At 46.1% G+C, this 21,693-nt stretch overlaps 1 protein-coding gene across 1 annotated transcript in view; it reads right to left on the minus strand.

Annotated features, from left to right (window-relative positions):
- VANGL1 (VANGL planar cell polarity protein 1) overlaps positions 1-21,693 on the minus strand; it is a 48,201-nt gene that overhangs the window by 19,893 nt on the left and 6,615 nt on the right. The window contains exons 2-4 of the mRNA XM_036895318.2: positions 19,062-19,264; positions 11,920-12,052; positions 7,531-8,138 (exon numbers count right to left, since the gene is read on the minus strand). Of these exons, the coding sequence (XP_036751213.1) occupies positions 7,531-8,138; positions 11,920-12,052; positions 19,062-19,132 (812 nt within the window). The 5' untranslated portion in view covers positions 19,133-19,264. The remainder of the gene's footprint in view (positions 1-7,530; positions 8,139-11,919; positions 12,053-19,061; positions 19,265-21,693) is intronic.

The raw sequence follows: 21,693 nt of genomic DNA on the forward strand, positions 1-21,693 counted from the left end.
ATAGGTTTCTAAAACTGAAATCATGTATTATAAATAACAAGAACCTAAACCTCTGATGGCCACTTAAAAACACTCACCAATTTCACAGCCAATGGTGCTGGACCCTCCCCAGAACGTTGATGTTGGTCTTGCACATGGGCAAGAGGGGTCCACAGCCCACCCAGCATGACGGCCAAACCTGATAAGCCGCGTGGGTATCAATCATCTGACCCTGAATCACAGACATTAAGCTTTCAAGGTGAGCTGGATATACCCTGGAATTACTGAAGCACCCTTAATCTTCCCAAGAGATTCTCCCTTTCTTATTTCTAACAGTCTGGAGAGGCAAGGCCCCCACCCATGCTGGGAGGATGCAAGCAGGAGCTGGAGAGGGACATGAGCTCTGCTTCATCAGCGGTGAGCTGCACTCAGTGATCCCGTGGTTTCTGGGGCTCTGGGGTCAAAAGTTACCAGTGTGCATAATGTTTCTGTCTTAGCTCTGGCTGCCATAACAAAGTACTATAGAGAGGAGTGGCTTAAACAACAGAAACTTATTTTCTTACAGTTTTGGAGCCTAGAATTCCAAGATCAAGGCTTGGTCAATTCAGTGTCTGGTGAGCGCTCTCCTCCTGGCTTGTGGATACCTTCCGACTATATCCACACACAGCCTTTCCTCGGTCTGTGTGCACAGGGGAAGAGAGTGTACAAGTTCCACGGGGACATGAATGTTATCAGATCTATGACTTCATTTAAGCTTCATTACTTCTTTAGAGGCCCCATCTCCAAATACAGCCACACTGGGGTTTGGTGCTTCAACCTATGAATTTTGGGTGACATGATTCAGTCCACAACACTCACCCCTGGCCCCCCAAAATTCATTTCCTTCTCACATGCAAAATACATTGACTCCATCCCAACAGCCCCAAAGGTCTTAACCCATTCTAGCATCAACTCAAAGCTTGAAGTCCAAAGTCTCACCTAAAATATCCTCTAAATCACATATGATGAGACTTAAGATATATACTGAATAAATATTCCTCTCATAGTGAGGCAATTTCCTTTTCAGCTGTGAACCTGTGAAAACCAAAGGTATGTACTTCTAAAATAGAATGGTGGATCAGGCACAGGAGAGACATTCCCATTCCAAAAGGGAGAGACTGGAAAGAAGGAAGGGTGATGGGTCCCAAGCAAATCCAAAACCTAGTGGCCAAATGCCATTATGTCTTAATGTTTGAGAATAATCCTCTTTGGTTCAATGCTCTGAGTTCAGGGCCGATGGGGGTGGCAGTGTCCCTCTCACCCAGGCTCTGCAGGGTGGCCCGACCCTCTGAAACCAGTGGGGAAGCAGCCTTGTCCCCTGGGCCTGTGGATCTCTGAACCACCTCTGGAGTTGTCTTCCCTCTTCTTAAAGGATGCATGTTTGCAGCCTTCCTTCATTCCACTGCGTTTCTGTTCCCTTCAGTCTCAGCAGACAGTGTATCTACTGGTATAACCTCATCTTTACTCCTGGCTTCTGCTGAAATGGCTGATTACATCCTTAGTTTGTACCCCCACTCATCTGCTTATCAGATGTAACACCCTTAGTGTTCTCTTCAGTACATGCTTCATCATTTTTGCAGTATGGATAGGCAGCCGATCTTCCAAATCTTCAATTATAAATTCATTTTTGCTTAACAATTCCTTCTTCAATTCATCTCTCCTCTTGCATATATACTGTAAGTAGCAAGGAGGACCCAACCAAGCTGCAGCTTCAATATTTGCTTAGAAATTTCTTCAGCTAAACACACAACTTCATCACTCATAAGTTCTACATTTCACAGAACACTAGAACATGAACACAGTTCAGCCAAGTTCTTTGTCACTTTATAACAAGTATTGCCTTTTCTCCATTGTTCAGTAACATGTTCCTCATTTCCACTGAATTTTGGGGGTACACATTCAAGTCCTTAACTGTTCCTTTACGACACAACAGTGATACAATCATGTACGATCATATACTTCCACTATCTGAAAAGCAATCCAGGAACCATTTCTTCTAAAGCACAGGTGGTTCTGTGATCAGTAATCAGATCTTTGATAAAAAGGTCTGTGGTCAACACCAACTTGTAAGACACCGTTATAGTCTCATTGAATGAAGCATTCTTAAAAACTGAAACAGTTAAAACCTGCTGACTGATTAAGTCAATGGAGCTTCAGCAAAATGGGTCTCTTACAGAATGGGTCTCCCAGAAGGCTGGGAGAACAGCTGTGTCTGCTTTTGTGGTTTCAGTCTCTCCTTGCTGCTGCTGATCAGCTATCTTATGTTCACGTGCCTCCTTAGAGCAGCAATTTCTCCCACTTGAAATGTGTTATCTCTGGACTTTTTGAGGTTCATAAGTCAGTAATTAAATTTGTTAGTACTGTATGCTGTGGGTAAAATTGTAATATTTCCAGAACATCTCGCCTGGCTTTAGTACATCTGCATATCAATAGGTGTTTAGAGGTGGAAAGAAGTATGGCTTTAGTGTATTTGCATCATTCCTCAGGGGTGGGGAGAAGTTCACCTCCATATCAATGGGTAATTACCTGAGCAAGGAGGGCTTATCTGTACCCAGAGGTGCTGCTGCTGGAGTAGAAGAGAGTAATGGGCCAGACTGCAGTTAGTAAGCAATAAATGGGTTTTAAACTTTATTTCTCCCTTTGACTGACTTCGGTTTTTAGAGGTATTTTGCCCCAGGATTTCCTCTCCCCCGACTTACAATGCAAAGTAATCATAAGCAGATTCTGAGAATGAGAGCCTGAGGTGGTTGTGGGAGTTGGCTTCATCCTGGGCCCACTGAAACCACCCTCCCAGGACTCCTCACATCATGCAGTCCTCTCTCCTGAAATCTGGGCTGGGGCTCGGACTTGCTTTAACAAGGAAATTTAGTGGAATTTGCATTGGGCCAGATCCAGGCCTAAGCCTTGACAGGCCTGGGAGCTCCTGCTTTTGTGTTTTTGGGAGCCCTGAGAAGTCTAGCTACCCTAACGAAGTAACTTGCTCCCAGAGGGCTTTCTGGGGAGGGAGAGAACAGAGAACACATGGGAAGGGGAAGAGCTGACTGACCATTCCAACTGCAGTCACCCAGGAGCCACTAGCCAGACTAGCAGAAGAACTGCTCAGCTGATCCCAGCCCATACAACTGTGAGAAGTAATAATAAAAGAATAAAATATTGTTCTGTGGTACTAAGTTTTGGGGTGGCTTTATATAGCAACAGATAAAGGAGTTCTTTTGGGACCTGGGACATATAGGAAGTTATAAAAAAGTTGAACAAAGGCCTAAACCTATCACTGTGGTTATAAGGCCCAGGCTTTGCTTGCTAATTGACTGAAAAAAATAACCAACGAGCTAATGAAAGGCTGTAGAGGGCCAGCCAGCCAACGGCTGACAATCCTTTCATTCCCTCCTTCCCAGCCCTGAGGCTGGAGTTAAAACGAAATAGGATAATGTATAAAAAGGTGGCTAGCACCCAGCCTGGCATATGGTGAGCACTCAAAAATGCTTATGAGTTTGTTCATGCATTCTTAGAGCAGTGACATGGACTTGAGCACATCCATTCAGAAGCACCATGGTGAAACAGTTAAGATTATTCTGGAACCAGACAGCACGGGCTCAAAACCTGGCTCTCACTGTAGTCACACATGCAGAGCTGTAGACAACCTCCTTAACTCTTCTTTGCCAGTTTCCTCAACTGAAAATGAGGATAACAGTGCCTACCTCACAGGATTGTTAAGATGAAATGAGTTACACGTTAAAAGCCCAGAAGGTGCCTGACATAGTAAGGACCATGTAACTGTTAACTATTAGAGTTTCATTGTTGTTGCTACTGTACATCTCAGACTCAGTCAATTACACTAGCATCTATGTTCTAATATTCATACTATTTACCTTTAAAGATTTCAAAACTGAGAAATTATTAATTAGGGTAATTATATGCCTTTTTTTTTTTCTGTTTTTCTCCCCAAATACAGTCAGATCAAAACTCACTATTCTTTGGTAACATCCTGGAAAAATTATCAACTCATTGTGAGAACAGGGCCAAGAAAAATGATCACTGAGTGTGTGTGTGTGGAGAATTACAAACTAGAAGTGCTGAGACCCCAGAAAGCTGCAGAGAGCACAAGGGACAATGGGGATGACCCACAGGAAGGTGCTGGCTCCCTGCGGCCTTGTGCAGGCCCCTTAACCTACAGCCTGAGGCTCTCCCCCGGGGAAGGGTAACACCACTTCCTGGCCTGCCCCCACACAGACAGTGACAGCGTTCAGGGCAGGAGTAAATGCAATCAGACATCTGAAAAGCCCTTTGTCATCCCCAAGGCACTGGGCAAAGATTAGGAAGTTTGTTAATCTAGTTGTGGTATCTCACTTTGTAAAAATAACCTGTTACATTTCTGTAAGTTTTTAAAGAAGCCCATAACTCCATTCCTGCCAGTAAGTAGGGCCACTGCAAGTACCTTTTATGTGAGCTAACAAGAAGCATGTTTTCCTTAAGAAATGAAAGAATAGGCATTCTTTTGACAACTCTCAAAAATAGCTCAGTCTATTCAACAAAATCATCTTTGAGAACAAAACAAAAAAAGAACTCACCATTGCCCTACACCTAAGCCTGATAGATGGCTCACACAGGGAAGGCTTTACATAAAAGGCAGGTGGAGCGGCCTGATTCAGGCTGGCGCTGAAAAGACCTGGTATTCTGACCCCTGGGGCTCATACTTTGTCTATCCTGATCCCCCTTCCCTCCTGTCCGTTGCTACACTTTACAAAAGGGCTTAGAAGTTGTATTTCTGGCCCAGTGACTCTTCCAGCTACCGCTGGGTTTGGACCAGATTTAGCCCAAGGACCTGCGGGTGACTGGGCTCACACAGTGCCAGCAGGGAGAGATGCCAACCCTGCTCCAGCCCTGGCAGACAGGCTGCCACAGGGGCAGTCAGCCCTGCCTGAGGGCTCTATTTGTGAACAAAGTCCTCTCTCCTTTCCAGCCATAACCAGGGTCTCCATGTGAGGGACACAGGGGGCCTTACTGGAGAGGAGAGGAGGGAAGCAAGGGTCCTGGAGAGAGGCAGAAAGTAAGATCTGGGGCCACCTTGGCACACTCTCCCCCAGGGTTGCTGCGCACACCATGCAGTGGACAGCTGCTGCCGCAGGCCTGGGTACAGGTGATGGGAACACAGGAAGGCGAGGGAACTCCAGGCAGGGGCAGGGATAATGCCCAGCAGGACGTAGCCTCTCTCAGGACAGGACAGGTTTTGCCAAAGGTCAAGGGGTGGAGAGAAAGCTGTCTCTGGTTGCCGCAGAGTGAGTGGTATCTCTACTGCTGCCCTTGGGTCTCCCAGGGAGCTGGAGTTAGTGGCTTCAGGGCCAGTGAGTAGTCCGGATAACCACAAGGGGTTTGCAACTTGCCTGAAGCTCAGAGCGCAACCAGACCTGCCTCTCCCACCAGCGCCTCCTCCGGCCAGCACAGTGATGTGGTGAGGAACCAGGGCCACTGACAGTTCTCTGGACACACCACAGGCGCACTGCCCTGGGGCTGTCTGGTTTATCCCTCCCCACCCCCACCCTGACCCACTGTGCCAAGCCAGTCTACGAGGGGCTGTGTGGGAGCCGTGGAAGGGTAGCCAGTCCTACTGCCTGGATTACCCAAGGGGACAGACATCCTTCCCTTCCCACCTACACAGGTGGGATTCACACAGGGGGTGCTGAGACCAAAACACAAAGCCACAGCAGGCCTCACTACCTCACTACTACTGGCCACTCACATTTAAAGAGTCCCAACTATCACTCATCTCTGTGGTGACCAGAGCCAGCTTTCTCTCCAACCCTTGACCTTTGGCAAAACATGTCCTGTCCTGAGAGAGGCTGAGTCCTGCTGAGCGTTATCACTGCCCCTGCCTGGAGTTCCCTTGCCCTCTTGTGTTCCCATCACCTGTGCCCAGGCCTGAGGTAGCAGCTGTCCACTGCATGGTGTGCGCCGGGCTCTCTCATGAGGCCCCAAGTCCCATGACTTCCAGGTTACAGCTTTGGAGGCAGCCGTCCTTGTGTCTCAGAAGCCCCAGTCCTGGGCTCTGCATGTGGCAGATGTTTAATACAAATCTGTTGGTCATTCTCCGATGTAAAATATGGGGTAAGAAAGCTGCCTTGAGATGAATAAGGAACAGTGACTTAACACTTGCCTTCAGAGCTCCACAGACATCTGCAGAGGACTCAGAACACCAGATTGGCCTGTGTAGAGCATGTGAATCAGACACTGATTTCCTCTGAGGATCTTTCAGGGTGGCAACAGCCTTGAACACTCACCACCCAGTCCTCAGGGGGTGCCAGCAAAGCTGGAGAAATGAAAGAGCATGTGTGCCAACACTGAGACACTTTGGTGCTGTGACCTGACTCCAACCCAGGGCTGGGCCACCCGCTGGGGCCGCAGCCAAAAATATAACATAGCCATTGTTCCGATACCCACTAAGGTGCCCTTGCTGATCTTGGCTGCTCTGCCAGCTACAATATCACAGCAGTAATGGCCACAATTAACTAAGTGCTCCCCATGTGCCAAGCAAGTTACACACATCAGCATATACTGCCTGAGGAGGCCAGAGAGTCCAGGAGTTCCACAGTTTGTGGAAGACAACAGACAGAAAAAAAGTCCAATAAGCACAAAATGAGAGCTGCCACGATAGGGGCATAAACCCAGGGCCAGCTTCATGACAAGAGGATAGATCCTAATGAGGCTAGCCATGTTGTTTTGCACAAACTACTTCGATCCCCTAAACCCTGCTTTCATCATCTCTAATATAGGGGTTAATAACACTGAAATCAAAGGGTTCTGTGAACACTAAACACAACCATCTATACAAAGTGCTTACCCTGGGATAAGTAAAAAAAAAATAAATGAGGGTTACACTCTTTCAGCCAACCACAAATGATTAGATTTTATGCACGGATTTAGAGTATGACTCCTCAATGTAGTCCCTCCCTCTTTTCCTCATACATACATTTCAAAACGCTCAACCCTTACAAGTTTGGGGTCTCTAACCTGCACTGGATTCTTTAGTGGATGGTCACTGGGGTGACCATCTAATTTACTGCCTAAAACAGACACCTCTGAGAGTGGGGAAAAAGGAACAACTGTAACATGGATTAACAATTGCACGGGATAACAGGGTAAGCCAGATGTACCATATGAGCAAAATGGAATTGCTGATCACTCTGTTCATCATTCACAGACCTATTTCAGGGCCAAGGGCAGCAGCCATCACCATGTACCCTTTTTGGAGCTGCCAAAAATTTTGAGAAGACCAACAAAGCTCCAACTTGGATGAGAGCCAGCAATGGTGCCACCCCGTTCAGAAGGCAGGGAAGTCAATGTACAGGAATGCTGCCCAACACATACACACACACACACACACACACACACACGCTCCTCCCAAAATCTGAAGAAAAGTCAGAGCTGGTCCTGGCACTTGGCGCCTGTCAGCACCCCTCACTTGCTCAACAGCAGCTGTCTTCTAGAACACCCCACCTCCTGGATGCTCTCCCTTACCTCAGGTGCCCCAAGCTGTAGAAGCGGCACTCGCCATCAGTGGAGCGGACCACCTGCAGTGTGAACATGGGCTGCAGCTGTCGGAGCTCCAGCAGGACGATGGCCAGGTAATGAATGAAGAGGAGGGCGTCCACTAGCGAGACCGCGTATTGCACAATGCCCTGGTAATTTCGGTCTCGAGAGTCTAAAATGCGGACCCCGTAAAAAAGCCAATAGGAAACCACAAAAAGAAAGATGAGAACCAGCAAAAGGGCACGGAACACAAATACCCGCGGCACATCGGCTCGTTGCTTGCGGAAAAAGAGTGCCCAGGTCCCGATGAGCAGAATGAGGAGTTTGAATGCCACGGAGATAAAGAGTCCCTCACAGATGGTGCCACAGGGCTCCAGCTCCTCCCTCCACAGGATGGGGGGCAACAGGATGAAGGCAATGGGCGTGAGGAACACTAGAAGGCCAAGGACCAAGGCGACGGTGAGACCCAGGTAACGCTTGCAGTCCAGTCCCACACTGTCCTCCAGGTCCTTGCTGATCCTGGCAATGTCCTCCTGGGAGATGCTGTGCTCTGAGGTGCCTGTGATGGCCGTGGTGGTCTCTCCCCAGTTGTCATCCTGATGGGGAGAAGACAATGAGGACAAAGAAACACAGGCAGCAGATTATTTGGAAAAGCCACAAAGCAAGCACTTGCAGACAGGAGATATGGAGGGGCCATCTCACTGAACCTGAACCAACCCCCACACACGGGCTTCCTAGAAAATGGAAACTTAACTCTCAAACACAGAAAATGTTTTAACTAATACTTTTCATTGAAATTTTTCAAAATGTATCTTATGTTTATCTTTAAAACAGAGAAAACATAATTTAACCTTTGTGTGAGTGTGTGTTTGGGTGATTCATTACTATAATTCTGATTATCATCTGCTGTGTTGGAATCAATCCCCTGAGCCTGGAGGGGACTATCTGCCCTGCAATACACAACCGAACTGTTAGACAAACATACGAAAGTTCATCTATGGCATAAAAAGAAACCTCTCCATGTTTTCTTCTCAATTCATGGCTTGGATATAAAGGTTTACAAAGTCCAGCTTCTGGAAGTGGGATGTCACTATGCCCTCTAGTAGCTCCAAAGAGCAAATGGCAGTGAGGGGATTTACAGGGCTATGTACAAGTCAAAGCTTACCTGCACACACACCTCTACAATGTTCTCAAAACACGTTTAATAATTGGCAGTGTCAAGCATGCCTTGATAATGTTTCTCATTGAGCTAAGCAAATTCAAATGTCTATGGCCAGAACAGCTCAAAAACTCCTCCCAAAACTTACGTTCTCATGCCAAACTGAATATCAAGGGCATAGAAATACCAGGATTACTGTAATGTGTCTGTCTTTTACTTTCTTGCTTTCTTTCTCTGTTTAAACTCTGAGGGAGTTTCTAGTTGGAGCAATTTAGTCTCTTCATTTAACAAGATCCATTTGTTAGGAATTTAAACTGTTTGCTATTTCACTGGCAGCTCTGACTCCATCCCAAAGCGACAACAGAGCAAGAAGGCAATGAAAAGCCACCTGGGGTTGAAAGAGGTTTTGCCTCAGAGTTTTGTGTATATGATTTAACTTAGGAAAAAAAAACAGTCAGCTATATAGGGGCAAGTTGTGTGAAATTAATGTGTAAGACACCAACTCAGAAAAATTCAGCTCTGGTTAATAGCTGAATTGGCAAGACAGAGATCTCACAACCAAACAATAACCCCGAATCTAGTAACAATAAAAAAAACTATGACTTATGAAATGTATAGGCTATGGAGGGGAGTGCTGGTGATGGCAAAGGTGTTGGGCAAACTTCAATTTAGAAGTTACAAGTATCACATACCATGAGAAAAATGACTAAAAGACAAAATTCAGAAGCAATCAAGGCTCAATCATTGCTGGTGTAAGTATAAAATGGTATAATCACTCTTGAAAACGAATCTGGCAGTTTCATATAATTTCAAATATATACTTAAACTATATGGCCAGCAATTCCACTCCCAGATTTTTATCCAAAATAAATGAAAACATATGTCCACAAAAAAGACTTGTAGAAGAATGTTCTTAACAGCTTTATTCACAATAGCAAAAAATGGTGCAACCCAAATGCCTGAACATCAAGAAAACTGGTAACAAATTGTGGTATAGTCATACAATAGAACACTATTCAAAAATTAAAAAAAAAAAAATGAATTGCTGAAGCACACCAAAACATGGATCTCAAAGTCATGCTGAGTGAAAAAAAGTCCAAAAGAATATGATTGCAATTCTATTAAATTCTAAAACAGGCAACACTAATCAACAGTGATAGAAATCAAAACAGGGCTGACCTTGGAGAAGTGGAGGTGGGGGACAGGGATTGACTGGGAAGAATATAAGAGAATTTTCTAGAGTAACAGAAATATATACATACATTGATAGGAGTGTGAGTTGTGAGTTTACTCAGTGGTTAAAACTTATTAAACTGCAGACTTTTGATATGTTTATTTCTTTGTGTCAATTTACTTCAATTTTTTGGAAAGAAAAAGACTCATCAGCAAAGGAAAAAATTGCCACAAATTCAAAGATGGCCACCTTGCTTTAATATAGTGTGAGTGGACCGGTTACATACAATAATTTATTTTGTAACACTCTTTGTGAAGGCAATTACTGGATTCCGTGTTTTGTATTGGCCCTAATAGTTGATAAGCAATGTGGAAAAAATTACCACTAGTACCTTGTGGTCACTTTGTTGACTACCACACTGCTCTGATTTAGCTATTTACCCTTTTTTCCTGCCAAAGAGTTGCTAACACAATTAAGAATGTGGGCACACCTGTGCCTAAAAAATGCAAGTAGTCCAAAGGGCCCTCTCAAGCCTGAGGTTCTCTAAGTCAGTGCCCTAGACTGTCAAGGAAGAAGCTGAGGCTCACAGAGGCTGTGCCCACCCAAGGTGATAGTGCTACTGGGAAGGGAAGCCTCAGAATGTCCATTTAGTGCTTTGCCCAACACACCTCCCTGGTATAAACATCCACGGTTTCCCAAGGTAGCTTTCCAGTGACCTATAAGCTATAGAGAAGCTGCAAAGAAGAAATGCCTTCCCAGTGGGCCAGCAGCATCTCTGAATCCACATTAGGCAGAAACAGACTCCCAGCAGCACTTAAGGGGGTCCAATTTCAGGACTGGCCCCATCCATCCAACCATCCTCCTGGCCCTCCCAGAACCAGGAAGGCAGTGTAATGCTAAGCTCTAAAGACAGTTACTCATCCCTGGACAAACCCCACTCATCCCACAGCTGCAGCTTTGGGTTCCAAGAGCACTGAGCATGCTCCAAGAAATTCCAATTTCAGTCCTCCTATCTCCTGATAAATGCATATACCTGTGTCCCTACAGGAACACACAGATACATGCTCATCCACAGCCCTATATCTTTATAGCTATGGGTGCACATATCAGGTCATTTGGAGCCCAGGCTGGACATGCATGTACTTCAAGAGCTGGGGAGGGTATGCAAACATGGTTCTGAGTGTGGCTCAGATGTTTATTTAAATCAGGTGGACTGCCAGACAGGACCCTGGGATAAGAGCCCAATGCTTTTAAAAAAATAAACTGCCAATATTTAAAAATTGGGTGATTTCACATACAATTCTACTTTCCAGTTTTACTTATTAAACCCTGTAAGACCTAGGAACACTGAATTATTGCATCTTGCATTCCTGAGCAGTGACAGAACATGGGGTACTGCGGAGCTGCTGTTTTCCTGACAGAGGAATGGCATTCTCCAATGTGCCACAGCCCCCATCACTCCATGCCACAGCCCTCACACTGATGTCTGCACAGGTCGCTATTCAACTACAACCTTGCCTGATAGAGCTTTGCCCTTCCTCGTGACCTAGAGCCCATTCAGTGACCCATGTTTCCTCCTAGGCATCTAAGTGTGCCACCGCCAGTTAACATCATGTATCTTGTAGTGGAGCTCAGTCTGGGCTGCCCTAACCTCTTTGTTCTTCTACCCAACACCAGTCAGGGTTTCTGCAAAGGGAATGCCTTCCCTCTCTTACACTGTTCCACTTTGGAACGAGTCTCCAGAGACTGCAGCCTATAATTTTTCCCTTTTTGGCCCTGTCATCAGCCTTGCTGGCTTCCTTTCAACACCATTCAAAGCAGGCCAACCAATCACACGGCAGAAGGGCACCCATGCTAGCCAATGGCAGCACAGACTGCCCTTAGACCAACAAGAAACCACGGGACATAGATAAACTAATTAACATGCTAGAAAAATAAAGATAAAAACCCAAGAGAACCTACTGCAACAAGACTTAGGAAAACATTTACTGAAAAGAGTCTTAATCAAGCAGTAGTGTGCTGACAGACTGCCTTTGATTCTTACCTGAACTTCCTCTGTCCGAGCAGAATCATTAGCCAACAGGGGCTCTCCAGTAGGAGCTTGAATGGTGACAGATTTTTCTGACCCTCTGCCATCTTTATTCCGGGGTGATTTGTGTCTCTCTCTGTTTCTTTCCCTGAAAAGTAAAAATGATAATCAGCTAGCACATTCATGCGATGTTAATTAACTCTCCTCAAAATATATTAAAAATTTCATTTTGAATGTAGGAAAACTCTACACATGCACGCACGCACACAAGCGATGCCAATGCCCGGCCATCACCACCCACCCCCTGCAAGGGGTAAGCTGATTTCTATTCCCTACTTAGTATTCTCTTTCTGCCACGCCAAGATCGAAAACGAAGACTGTCACTCCTCTATCAAAAGGGATCACATTTTTTCAAAGCCAAAAATTGTGAATTTTAGAATCTCTGTTGGTTAAGGCACATTTTACTATAAAATTAGACTTGACTTGCTTATAATTTGCCTAAACTTATTTTCTACGACCTTTTTTATGGGGAAGATGCTGTAAAATACTTAAGTTTTGGTTTGTACAGAAAAATCTGGGACATGCTGTCACCCTACATCTTTGGACAAGAAAAGAATGGTAATTCTAAACCAGGGTAGAGATTCATTTACTTCTCATTCCTACAAATTCATTCCCATAGGTTCTAGCTGAACTCAAAGACACCACAGAAACAAAAGTGAGAAAGAATGACACCAAGAAGTGCATGTGTGTGTTACAGGCCTCCTAGGGAAAGCAGGCTGCTGCATCATTTTACCCCAGATGAGCTTCCCGGTAGACTGTGACAGCACCATGCTGTGGGTCAATCTTGAAATTACGAAAGGAGCCCATCACTGTGCAAAGCTCAGAGGTCACAACCTGGGCATTAACCACCTACAGATACAGAGACGGGCACTCCACCCCAACTGTGAACAGTAAGTCCAGGGGCCCCTACTAGAGGAGCCCCACATCCCCTGTCCCACAGAACACCTTGACAGCAGCCTCCTTCCTTCAAACACTTGCCCTCACTCCTAAGGTCTCCCAGACAGGACAGAAGCCCTGCACCCACTGACTTTGAGGGCAAATAGTCAGATCTCAATTCTGCACCTACTAGACATGTGACCTTGCACAAGTTATCCAATCTCTGAAAACCTTAGTTTCCTCATCTGTGAAATGGGAATAATGACACTACCTCACAGATAATGCATGTAGAGCTCAGTACAGGGGTGTGAAGTAAGGGCTAATCCACAGTGGCTATTACTGCTATTACCATCAGCCAAGCCTACAAGATGACGGCTTGCCTTGTGAGGCAGAGAGTGTATACCCAGAGAAAGAGATGGAAAAGGAACTACTAACATACAATCTGATTTCCTCCACATCTCCAGTCACAACTGGACTATAAACCTACTACTTAGCTGACAAAACCACATGCAGACTTCCTGTGGTCAAACTTATCAATACCTCCCCAGGATACGCATTGGTTGATTCCTTCAAACAGCACAGGGGCTTCCACATCCCCGAGACTCTCTCAGTGATAGCATTTATGTATCTAGGGCTTAATTTATCCAATCTATTGTTAAATTAGACTCTAGAAATAGAGGAGTTCTGGACAACTCAGGTATTTTATTTTACCTGGGCAAGTAGAGAAACAGCCAAGAGAATTTGTTTACCCAGAGACGTATCTGTCAATGCCAATCACTCTACTCCCCACCCCAATCTACAGACCACTTTACAAAGGGCTTTATTATATTAATTTCATTTCATCCCAACACTAACCTATGAGGCCAGCATTACTGTCTCCATTTTACAGATGGGGAACTGAACCTCACAGAAGTTAAATGACTTCCCAAAGTCACAGGAAGTGGCAGAGCGGAATCCAAACCCAGGCCTGCTCCTACCGCCATTCACGCCTGCTGTGCTGCACTGATCTGAAGAGCAACCAGAAGATTTTGCAGTATAAATACCCCACTCATCCTCATACCCTATAATTGATGCAATACTACAGCTGCAAAATATGCCTTTGAAGATACTGCAAGGAGTTACAACTGGACTGTGACCCGGAAAGCACAAAGCAGGGTGCCCAGCACTCAGGGTTGCCAAAGACAATCACTTCAAAAGGACTGACTGTGAGAAACAACAAACAATGGGGGAGGGCTTTCCCACAAGCCTGGGCAGTCTTCAGAATGAACCATTTAGACCAAGTCTAGAACTGCTCCCCAGAGCCCCACCTCCTCTTCTGTCTTACTGTTGCCACTATTTTCCTAACTGCTCTGGCATCTCTTGCTCTCCCTGACATCACCAAGTCACGTGCTCCCTGAACCATTTATCTATTCACCAGTCCCATGGGTCAAATCCTGTGACAGCACAAAAATTCCACAGGAAATAAAAATTGTTTCACTGAGTGCTAACACTACAATGGCAGAAAACAGGTGGGGAGCCATGTGGGGCTGGAAACAGCCTCTCTAGGGCCAGCCATCCCTCCGACCTCTGACCCACTCAGCCTGGCTCTCAGAAACCCCAACAGCACCTGAAGGACAGCCGACAGCCTAACAACTTCCCTGGTAGCACCTGAGAAAAAACAGAGAAGAGCCTGTTATTTCAGAGACAACGCCAGGAAGCTTTCTTGTCCCTCACAGCCAGAGACCCTAAACTGATGCATCTCAGGCCTGAGTGTGCAGAGAAACCACCTGGGGTGTGGATCTGAGTATACATTCACTGGCCCCACCACCAGAGAATTCTTCTGGAAGGGAGACAACAGGAATCTGCATTTCTCACCAGCACCTGTGGTGTTCAGGATGCAAACAACTCAGGACACTTTCCCCAAGGCTCTCCCACCTGGATGCTCCTGAGGGCATGGGGGGTTGTGGAGTGATGGCTGGAAGTCAGCCTGCTTGTGAAATGCCAGTATACAGTAGGGGCTCAATAACAGGAGTCATGAGTGAAATGCTGTGCTGTACAATGTTGCAGTGTCCAGTGGTTTCCTTATTAAAATAGCATTAAGTGGACAAGGCGAGGAGAAAGTCTCAGGGCCATATGCATCAGGACAGAGGGATGCCGAGAGCCTTCCATACACTGTCAAGGGAGGGGTGAATGCAAAGTTCGTCCTGTCAACTCAATGTGGGCTGCCTGTTATTCTGGTCCTTGATGTCAAGGGAGCAAGTCCTATCATACAGCTTTTATAAAAATCACTGGTCCTGAATTACTGCTCAGGAAGGTCTCTGAGCCAGCCCTAAATAGAGAGCCCAGCAAAAACACCACTATTCTGTGCTTCCCAGTTTGCAGTTATAAGCCACTGTACGGTTGTTTCACCAAACAGGTACCTAATGTTCATCTCTACAGCTCCAAAGGCTGTTAACTCCAACGGAGTGCCAAGTATCCTCGAGGTGAGGGCTCCCCAATGGAGAGGGCAATCAGTTCCCGGTGTCTGAGTATGGAAACAGGACATGAGGGGAGTAAGGCTACCAAACCTCTCAGTGGTACATGCATGCTTGGGTGTCTTTTCAACTTGGCCTACGTAGTCTGGATCTCCTGTGTGCCTCTGCTTGGCAGGTGTGTTAGCCACAAGAATTTCTGTTTCTTTATCTGTGAATCTGTCTCCATTCAACATCTGCCAGTGTGAATAAAGATAAGTATGTTCCTGTGCGCATATGTGGGCACGCGCATGCGCATGAGAGAGGGGTGGGAAGAGCAAGCAACAGCACATAGGATGCCAGGCACACATCTGTACGTGTGTGTGTGTGTTTGTGTACACGCATCTATTTTGGCGAGTCTGAAGCTAAGCCCTTGGGGGCCTCTGTAAACCTCCTCTCATCCAGCCAGAATCCCCATCCATTCCCACACTGTCCCACTTACAGCCAGTCATTTCCTAGGAAGATTATTTAGCTGTTTCTGTTGTTTGTGTATTTCTATTTGGGGAAAGCCGGCCCCACCAGTTACTCCGCCCTTTCCTTCTCTACCACCACCCACTACCTGGCCTTGTGCTCTGCTGACTGCCTGACTGCGGGGGCCTGGCCACTGCTTCCTCTCGGCACTGACCAGGGTGGGAAGGCCGGGCACAGGGCACAATGACTCTGAAGCAGCCTGGGAAAAAAAGCAGATGCCCTCACCACTCAGGCAGCCCTCTTTTGGACAATGCACTTTAACACAATAGTCATGTGAATTACCATCCCTTTCCCATTTTCCCCTCCCACTTACCCAGCTGCTCCCCATCCAGCACAGCCCAGGGGAAGAGTGGGCTTGCAGAGGACCAACAAATCAGGCCTGAAACCTGCTGAGGTACCTACCTTAGAGCTTCAGGAAAATAATGTTGCCTCCCTGCACCCCAGTTTGCTCACGTGTTGAGTGGGGTACCACCTCCCACCATTCCAGGACTGCTGGGAGGTCATGCTGCTAGGGTCCTAGCAGGTACCCTAGAGGTGGTCATTATCTTCACTGGCAGCTGCTGTATTTAACGCAGGGAGCTAGTGCTCAAAGCCCAGTGGTTAAGCAAGGTCAGCTAAGTCCGCATCATTTTCCCAGCACATTAACTGGACACTCTCTGGAGACAGCAGAATCAAAAAACGAGACCACTAGACTCTTTGTTAGAAAAGAGTTGTTTGTCATCTTCTTGAAATCCAGCCAGTTCTCCAAAGATGACCATGGTGTCATCAGGCATATCAAGTTTGCTGCACTTCATTATTCCTGAGTTAGAGCTCTACTAAAATTACCAAAAAGCAAGGCCCCTCCCCTTTCCTACTCTTCCACTCAAATTCCTGACAAACACCTGAGCAGAGCAGCCTTCACAGGGACACTCCTAGGTGACACAATACTCTTGGCTGGGTCTGGGGCCTGTCACATGCCAGCAGAGGGGCACAATTACCAATCAATACTCTTTCCACCTTGACACATACTCTCTATGGATTACAACCTTTGCCCCAGTTACTATGCTCTACAGGGCTCTTGTTCAGAGAATTCACCACATGTGGGGGGTGTTTTTTCCTAAAGAACCCATGGAGTGCACCTATAACTCTCTCATGGTCATCCCTTCATCCAGAGCTCTTCTGAGTAGGCATTCAGTCATGTTCCTTGATTAATTTATTGAAAGTCTCAGCTTATAATATAATTTGCCAAGTACTTTCCACATGGGTCCAAGACAGCACTAAGAGTTTACAGTCTGTTTTATTTGAAAGTTACAGTCTCTTAACATCATCACCTGATCCCTGCAGGATCGGTTTCTGGGGGCCCCAAGAGGAAAGAGCAGAGCACAGCGTGGGCCCTCAGGCATGGCAATCAAGACCCAAGAGTAGACAGAGACGGCCAGAGCTGGGGCCTACTCAAAACACCACACAGCTTCCCCTTCTAGTCATCTCCAAGTACCAAGGGAGCCCCTAATTTCCACTTCCACCATGGTGGTATGCAAATGGGAAACCTGGCACGTCCCCAAGAGAATTACTTTTTCCAGTTAGGTCCAAAGATGTGGTATTTTAAGACAGCTGTTTCTGGTATTTTGTAAGCTAGCTGATACATTTCCCCACTGGTTGAAATTTGTGATCAGATCTTCACCCCCAGAGGGTTTCCAACTTTCCCAGGATCTGGGTGCTGGTGTGTCACATCAGGCCTCACTCAGCAGCTTTCCTATTTACCATGCTGACTAGAAAGGCTGACCTGGGCTCCTGCATAAGCTCATTCACATCTTTTCCCCAAATTTTTATGATATTAAGAGCAATACATAAAAATTTAGAAAATAATTAAGGTTTAAAAAAATCCACTCATAATCCTAATAATCCTCTACTCAGAGACAAGTAAAATCAATATGTTAACATTCATCTTATCATAGATTATATAACATATAATGTTTTGAATCTTGTTTCTGATAAAATGGCCTCATGAACATTTTCTCATGTCATTCATTAAACAATCTTCAAAAACCTTTCTTGTACACTTTTATTCCATTTGTATTTTAATTACAAAATACATGCTTGTAAAGACTTAATGAGTACAGATGAAGTGTAAATGAAAGTTCCCGTCAATCACTATTTTGCGTCCAGCCCTTCCCTGTGGATAACCACCCCTGGCAGTTCGGAGAGTGTCCCTCCATACCTCTTACTGTGTGTATGAACCTATATGTCTTTCAAACAAATACATCGACTAGATATGCATGTCTTATTGCTGTTTTACAAAACAAAAATCCCACGCTGCACTCAACTGCTTGTAAAAGGGATCCTGGGTCACGGCAACACCATTACAATCACCATTCCTAGCTCACAAAGGGCTGCAACCACCTGTGGGCCTTTGGGCTGTGGCCAGCTGGGGTCTTTGAAATGCCACAGCTGTTAATATAGCCACTGGTGAGTGACCTCCTGCTATGTGCTGTTTTAAATGCTTTTCATCATAATCTTATCTGATCCTCTCAACAGCCCTGTAAGGAGGTCATTGTTCTACCCATTTCACAGATGAGGAGTCTCAGGCAGCACTGCACTCTGACCACCTGCGTTCCTCACCAGCAGGGACCCCTCTTCATGCTTTCATGCCCTTGTTCCCTTACTCACCAAGCCCCGGGCAGGCCTGTGATACAGCATCTCTAGGAATATCAATGCAAACCTGTTCATCCTGCACAGAGGAGGGAGAATCGGGCCCCCATCACCCAGGATGGCGTTTTCAAAACCAAGGTTTGTTCACTGGGAAAACCAGTCAGAGAGAAATAAGGCACCAGGCCAATCCTCCCACCACTTCAGTGTATAAGCCTCACGGCAAATGCATAATGGTCAGTGAGTCAGCAGCTTTGGGTGAAAAGCAACAAATGAACACTTCTTTAAAATTTTCATTTACATTCTTGGTAAAGCTTTTGGAAAACTGTCCTCTATGAGAAGTACTTAGAAGTGAAAAGCATTCCACTGCAGTGAGAAAGTTTAATTTAAAATCAATTGTGAGAAATTAAGGTCATCAGCTGTAATGGCAGCTATAAAATGTAAATTGGTGGTATAGTCACTCCCAACGCATGTTAAATGCTCTTAAAGCTCTGCTTCTCACGAACGGGTGGACTGAACCTCCAGCATCTACAGCGCTGCAGCCGGGTGTCACTGTTTCAAAAGTGTGTCTGGAAAACCCTGCCAACCTGCAAGTTTCCCCAGGATGAACAGTAGAACAACCAACAGCTTACATACCCTTGTCTGTGAGATTTTTTCGAATGACTTGAATAGTAAGAATATCCAGAATATGTGGATTCGGTATCCATAGCAATGGAGGGCTTGCTCTTGATGAGGAGCAGGTATTGTTTCTCCTTAGAGATTTGGAATTTCACCTACTAGACTCCTAAAACCTCAAAGAGTCTGGGAACCAAGGTGCCACTCTTCAACAGGAACAAATTCTGGGAAAAGGGAAAAAAAAAAGAATCAAACTTCAAAGCCAACCTAAAGAGGCTGGAAGATAGATGAGAGTGGTCATCCCCCCTTTGGGGTCTCTATTATGAACAAGTGAGCAAGAGCGGTGTCTAAATGCTGAATGCCCCACACATGCAGCCATAGGCTTCCCCAGGTGTGGGGCCAGCAAGCTGAGCCCCTAGCACAGCAGCGGGAAAACCAGAGGTGGGAGAGACCTGGCCCAGGCCATTTCTGGGACACAGCTGCACTGCACGGGTTCAGGAGGGAGGAAGTGCCCTAGACACCATGCCCAGCCTCCGCTGCCAGTTTGCTTGTTGCAAAAACAATGCCCAGGGAAGTAGCTTTTAAGGGATTTGCTCATAGTTTCCAAAAGCCAATTTTAAAGGGAGAAGTTCCAAGCTCTTTAAAGCAGGAATCCAAACTCCTGAGAATTTATCTATTAAAGAAAAACTATTATTACTACGTTGCCTTAACAGTGTAAAGCTAGAAACAATATGAATACCCAAAAAGCAGAGGACCAGATAGGGAAAACTCTGTTCATCCACCCAAAAAACTATCAAACAGTTGTTTAAAATGACAATTATGAAGAATGGCAATTTTTATGACGTGGTAAATTTAAAAAGCAGGCAACAGGATGGTAGATACACACTGGCTCTACATCACAGCTATACTTAGATAAAATTGCTTTCACTAGGACAAGGATTAAAAGGGAACATCAGAAAATGAAAGCAGGTGATTTATTAGTTGCAGGCTCCTGGGTCTTTTCCCACATTTTCATCAGATATTGCCTCGCAATAAAAATAAACTGGAAACATTTCCAAGTACGTTCCTGAGCCCCACAGGCTAAACCTTTACTTCTAGAAAACTGAGAACCACAAGTTCTGTCTCTCCCAGCACCTCTCACCCCAGTGCTGGTCTCCGCCCAACAGGCCTCTCCTCCTTCCAGGGCCCCTGGAAGCTGAAACAGCAAACAGAGCCAGTGAGATAAGTGTGAAGAAAAAACAAAGGAGCTGCAAATACCATCCCATACCCCTACTGGGAGGAGGCCAGGTTCCCTGACCCCAGCAACAACCTGCAAGTCTGGAAGAAACTGCCTGGGAACCACCACACACCAACACAGCCCCCAGGCCTCAAATACCACTTAGGATGCCTTCTGCCTGGAAGTGAGGTAGTTCACTTGCAGGTCTGTGACACAGGGGACTAGCCTCCCTTGTCCTGGAGGTCATGACCCATCATTTCCTTTCTCCTCTGCCATCAAAAGCCCAAGATGAGCAGCGGGGAGACCTGGGTTCTAACTGAAGCGCCTCACTGTCTAGTACGAGCTGGGGTAAGTCACTTGCCTTCCTGAGCCTCGGTTTCCTCATTTGTCAAAAAGGGATAAATCAACAGCCACTGTCCTCACAAGGTCAGTTTGAAGACGTAAGCAGATGTGGTATTCAGTGCGGGGTTCCAGTCCCAGGCTTTACTCACTTATTAGCTATGTGTCACATTATTAAACTCTCTGAACCCGCATCTGTAAAATGTGGTAACAGGGCAATACGCTGCAACCACGACGGTGCCCAGCACCAGCTCCAGGTGCGCTGGATCCATGAGAGTTGTGGCTCTCGGCACCCCTGTCTCAGGCCCACTAACTAGCTGTGTGCCCCAGTGAGGCAGTCTTCCCATCTGTAACAGAAATAAGGCCACCTATTTTGTGGAGTGACATAGGATTAAATGTGAAAATAGATGTAGTGGGCATTTAAAAAACCATGTTAGTTTGCTCTTGGACCACCTCCACGTCCCTGGATTTCAAGAGCAGCCTAGAAGTTTTCACAAGCAATTTCAGAGAGCTTTCAGCACCTTTGATTCTCACTTCCTTTCTGCTCTGGGCTTTGCTGCTTGTTCATCTGCTTCATACCTGGCAGACACCAACATCAGGAGGTCAGCCAAAACCTCTGGGCCTGCCCTGCATGAGCTCTTTCCCTGAAGGCCCTTCGCCCAGCTCTCTGCTGACCTGCCGGTTCTCATGCCTGGCTGTGTCACCTAGAAGCCTGACTCTTCTACGTTCAGAATTAGCCACCCACAGCTTCTACGCCTTTTTCTGCCTTCCAACCCATAACTCTTGATTCCCTTCCCCATCCCAACTTCTGGCTGATTCTGGCTAAAAATCACTGGGGTGTCTCCAAGGCAGATGACCCAGACCCACCGACCTGGGCTGATAGTATTCATGCTTCCTGGCTGTGATACTATGGGGCAAATGCCTACCTCTCTGAGCTTCTGTTTCTCTCCCTGTAATATGAGGCCATTTAAATATGACCTCTTTGTACGGCTGTTGTGAGCATAAAACAAGACTCCCTGCGTGAAGCCTCTGGCATAGGGTAACCCCAGTTTCACACCCCTTTCCCCCTCCGCAAGAGGACGTCATTCTTTGTCCTCA

The sequence above is a fragment of the Manis pentadactyla genome, chromosome 4 (assembly GCF_030020395.1).
Source record: "Manis pentadactyla isolate mManPen7 chromosome 4, mManPen7.hap1, whole genome shotgun sequence".
In the NCBI taxonomy this organism is placed as follows: domain Eukaryota; kingdom Metazoa; phylum Chordata; class Mammalia; order Pholidota; family Manidae; genus Manis; species Manis pentadactyla.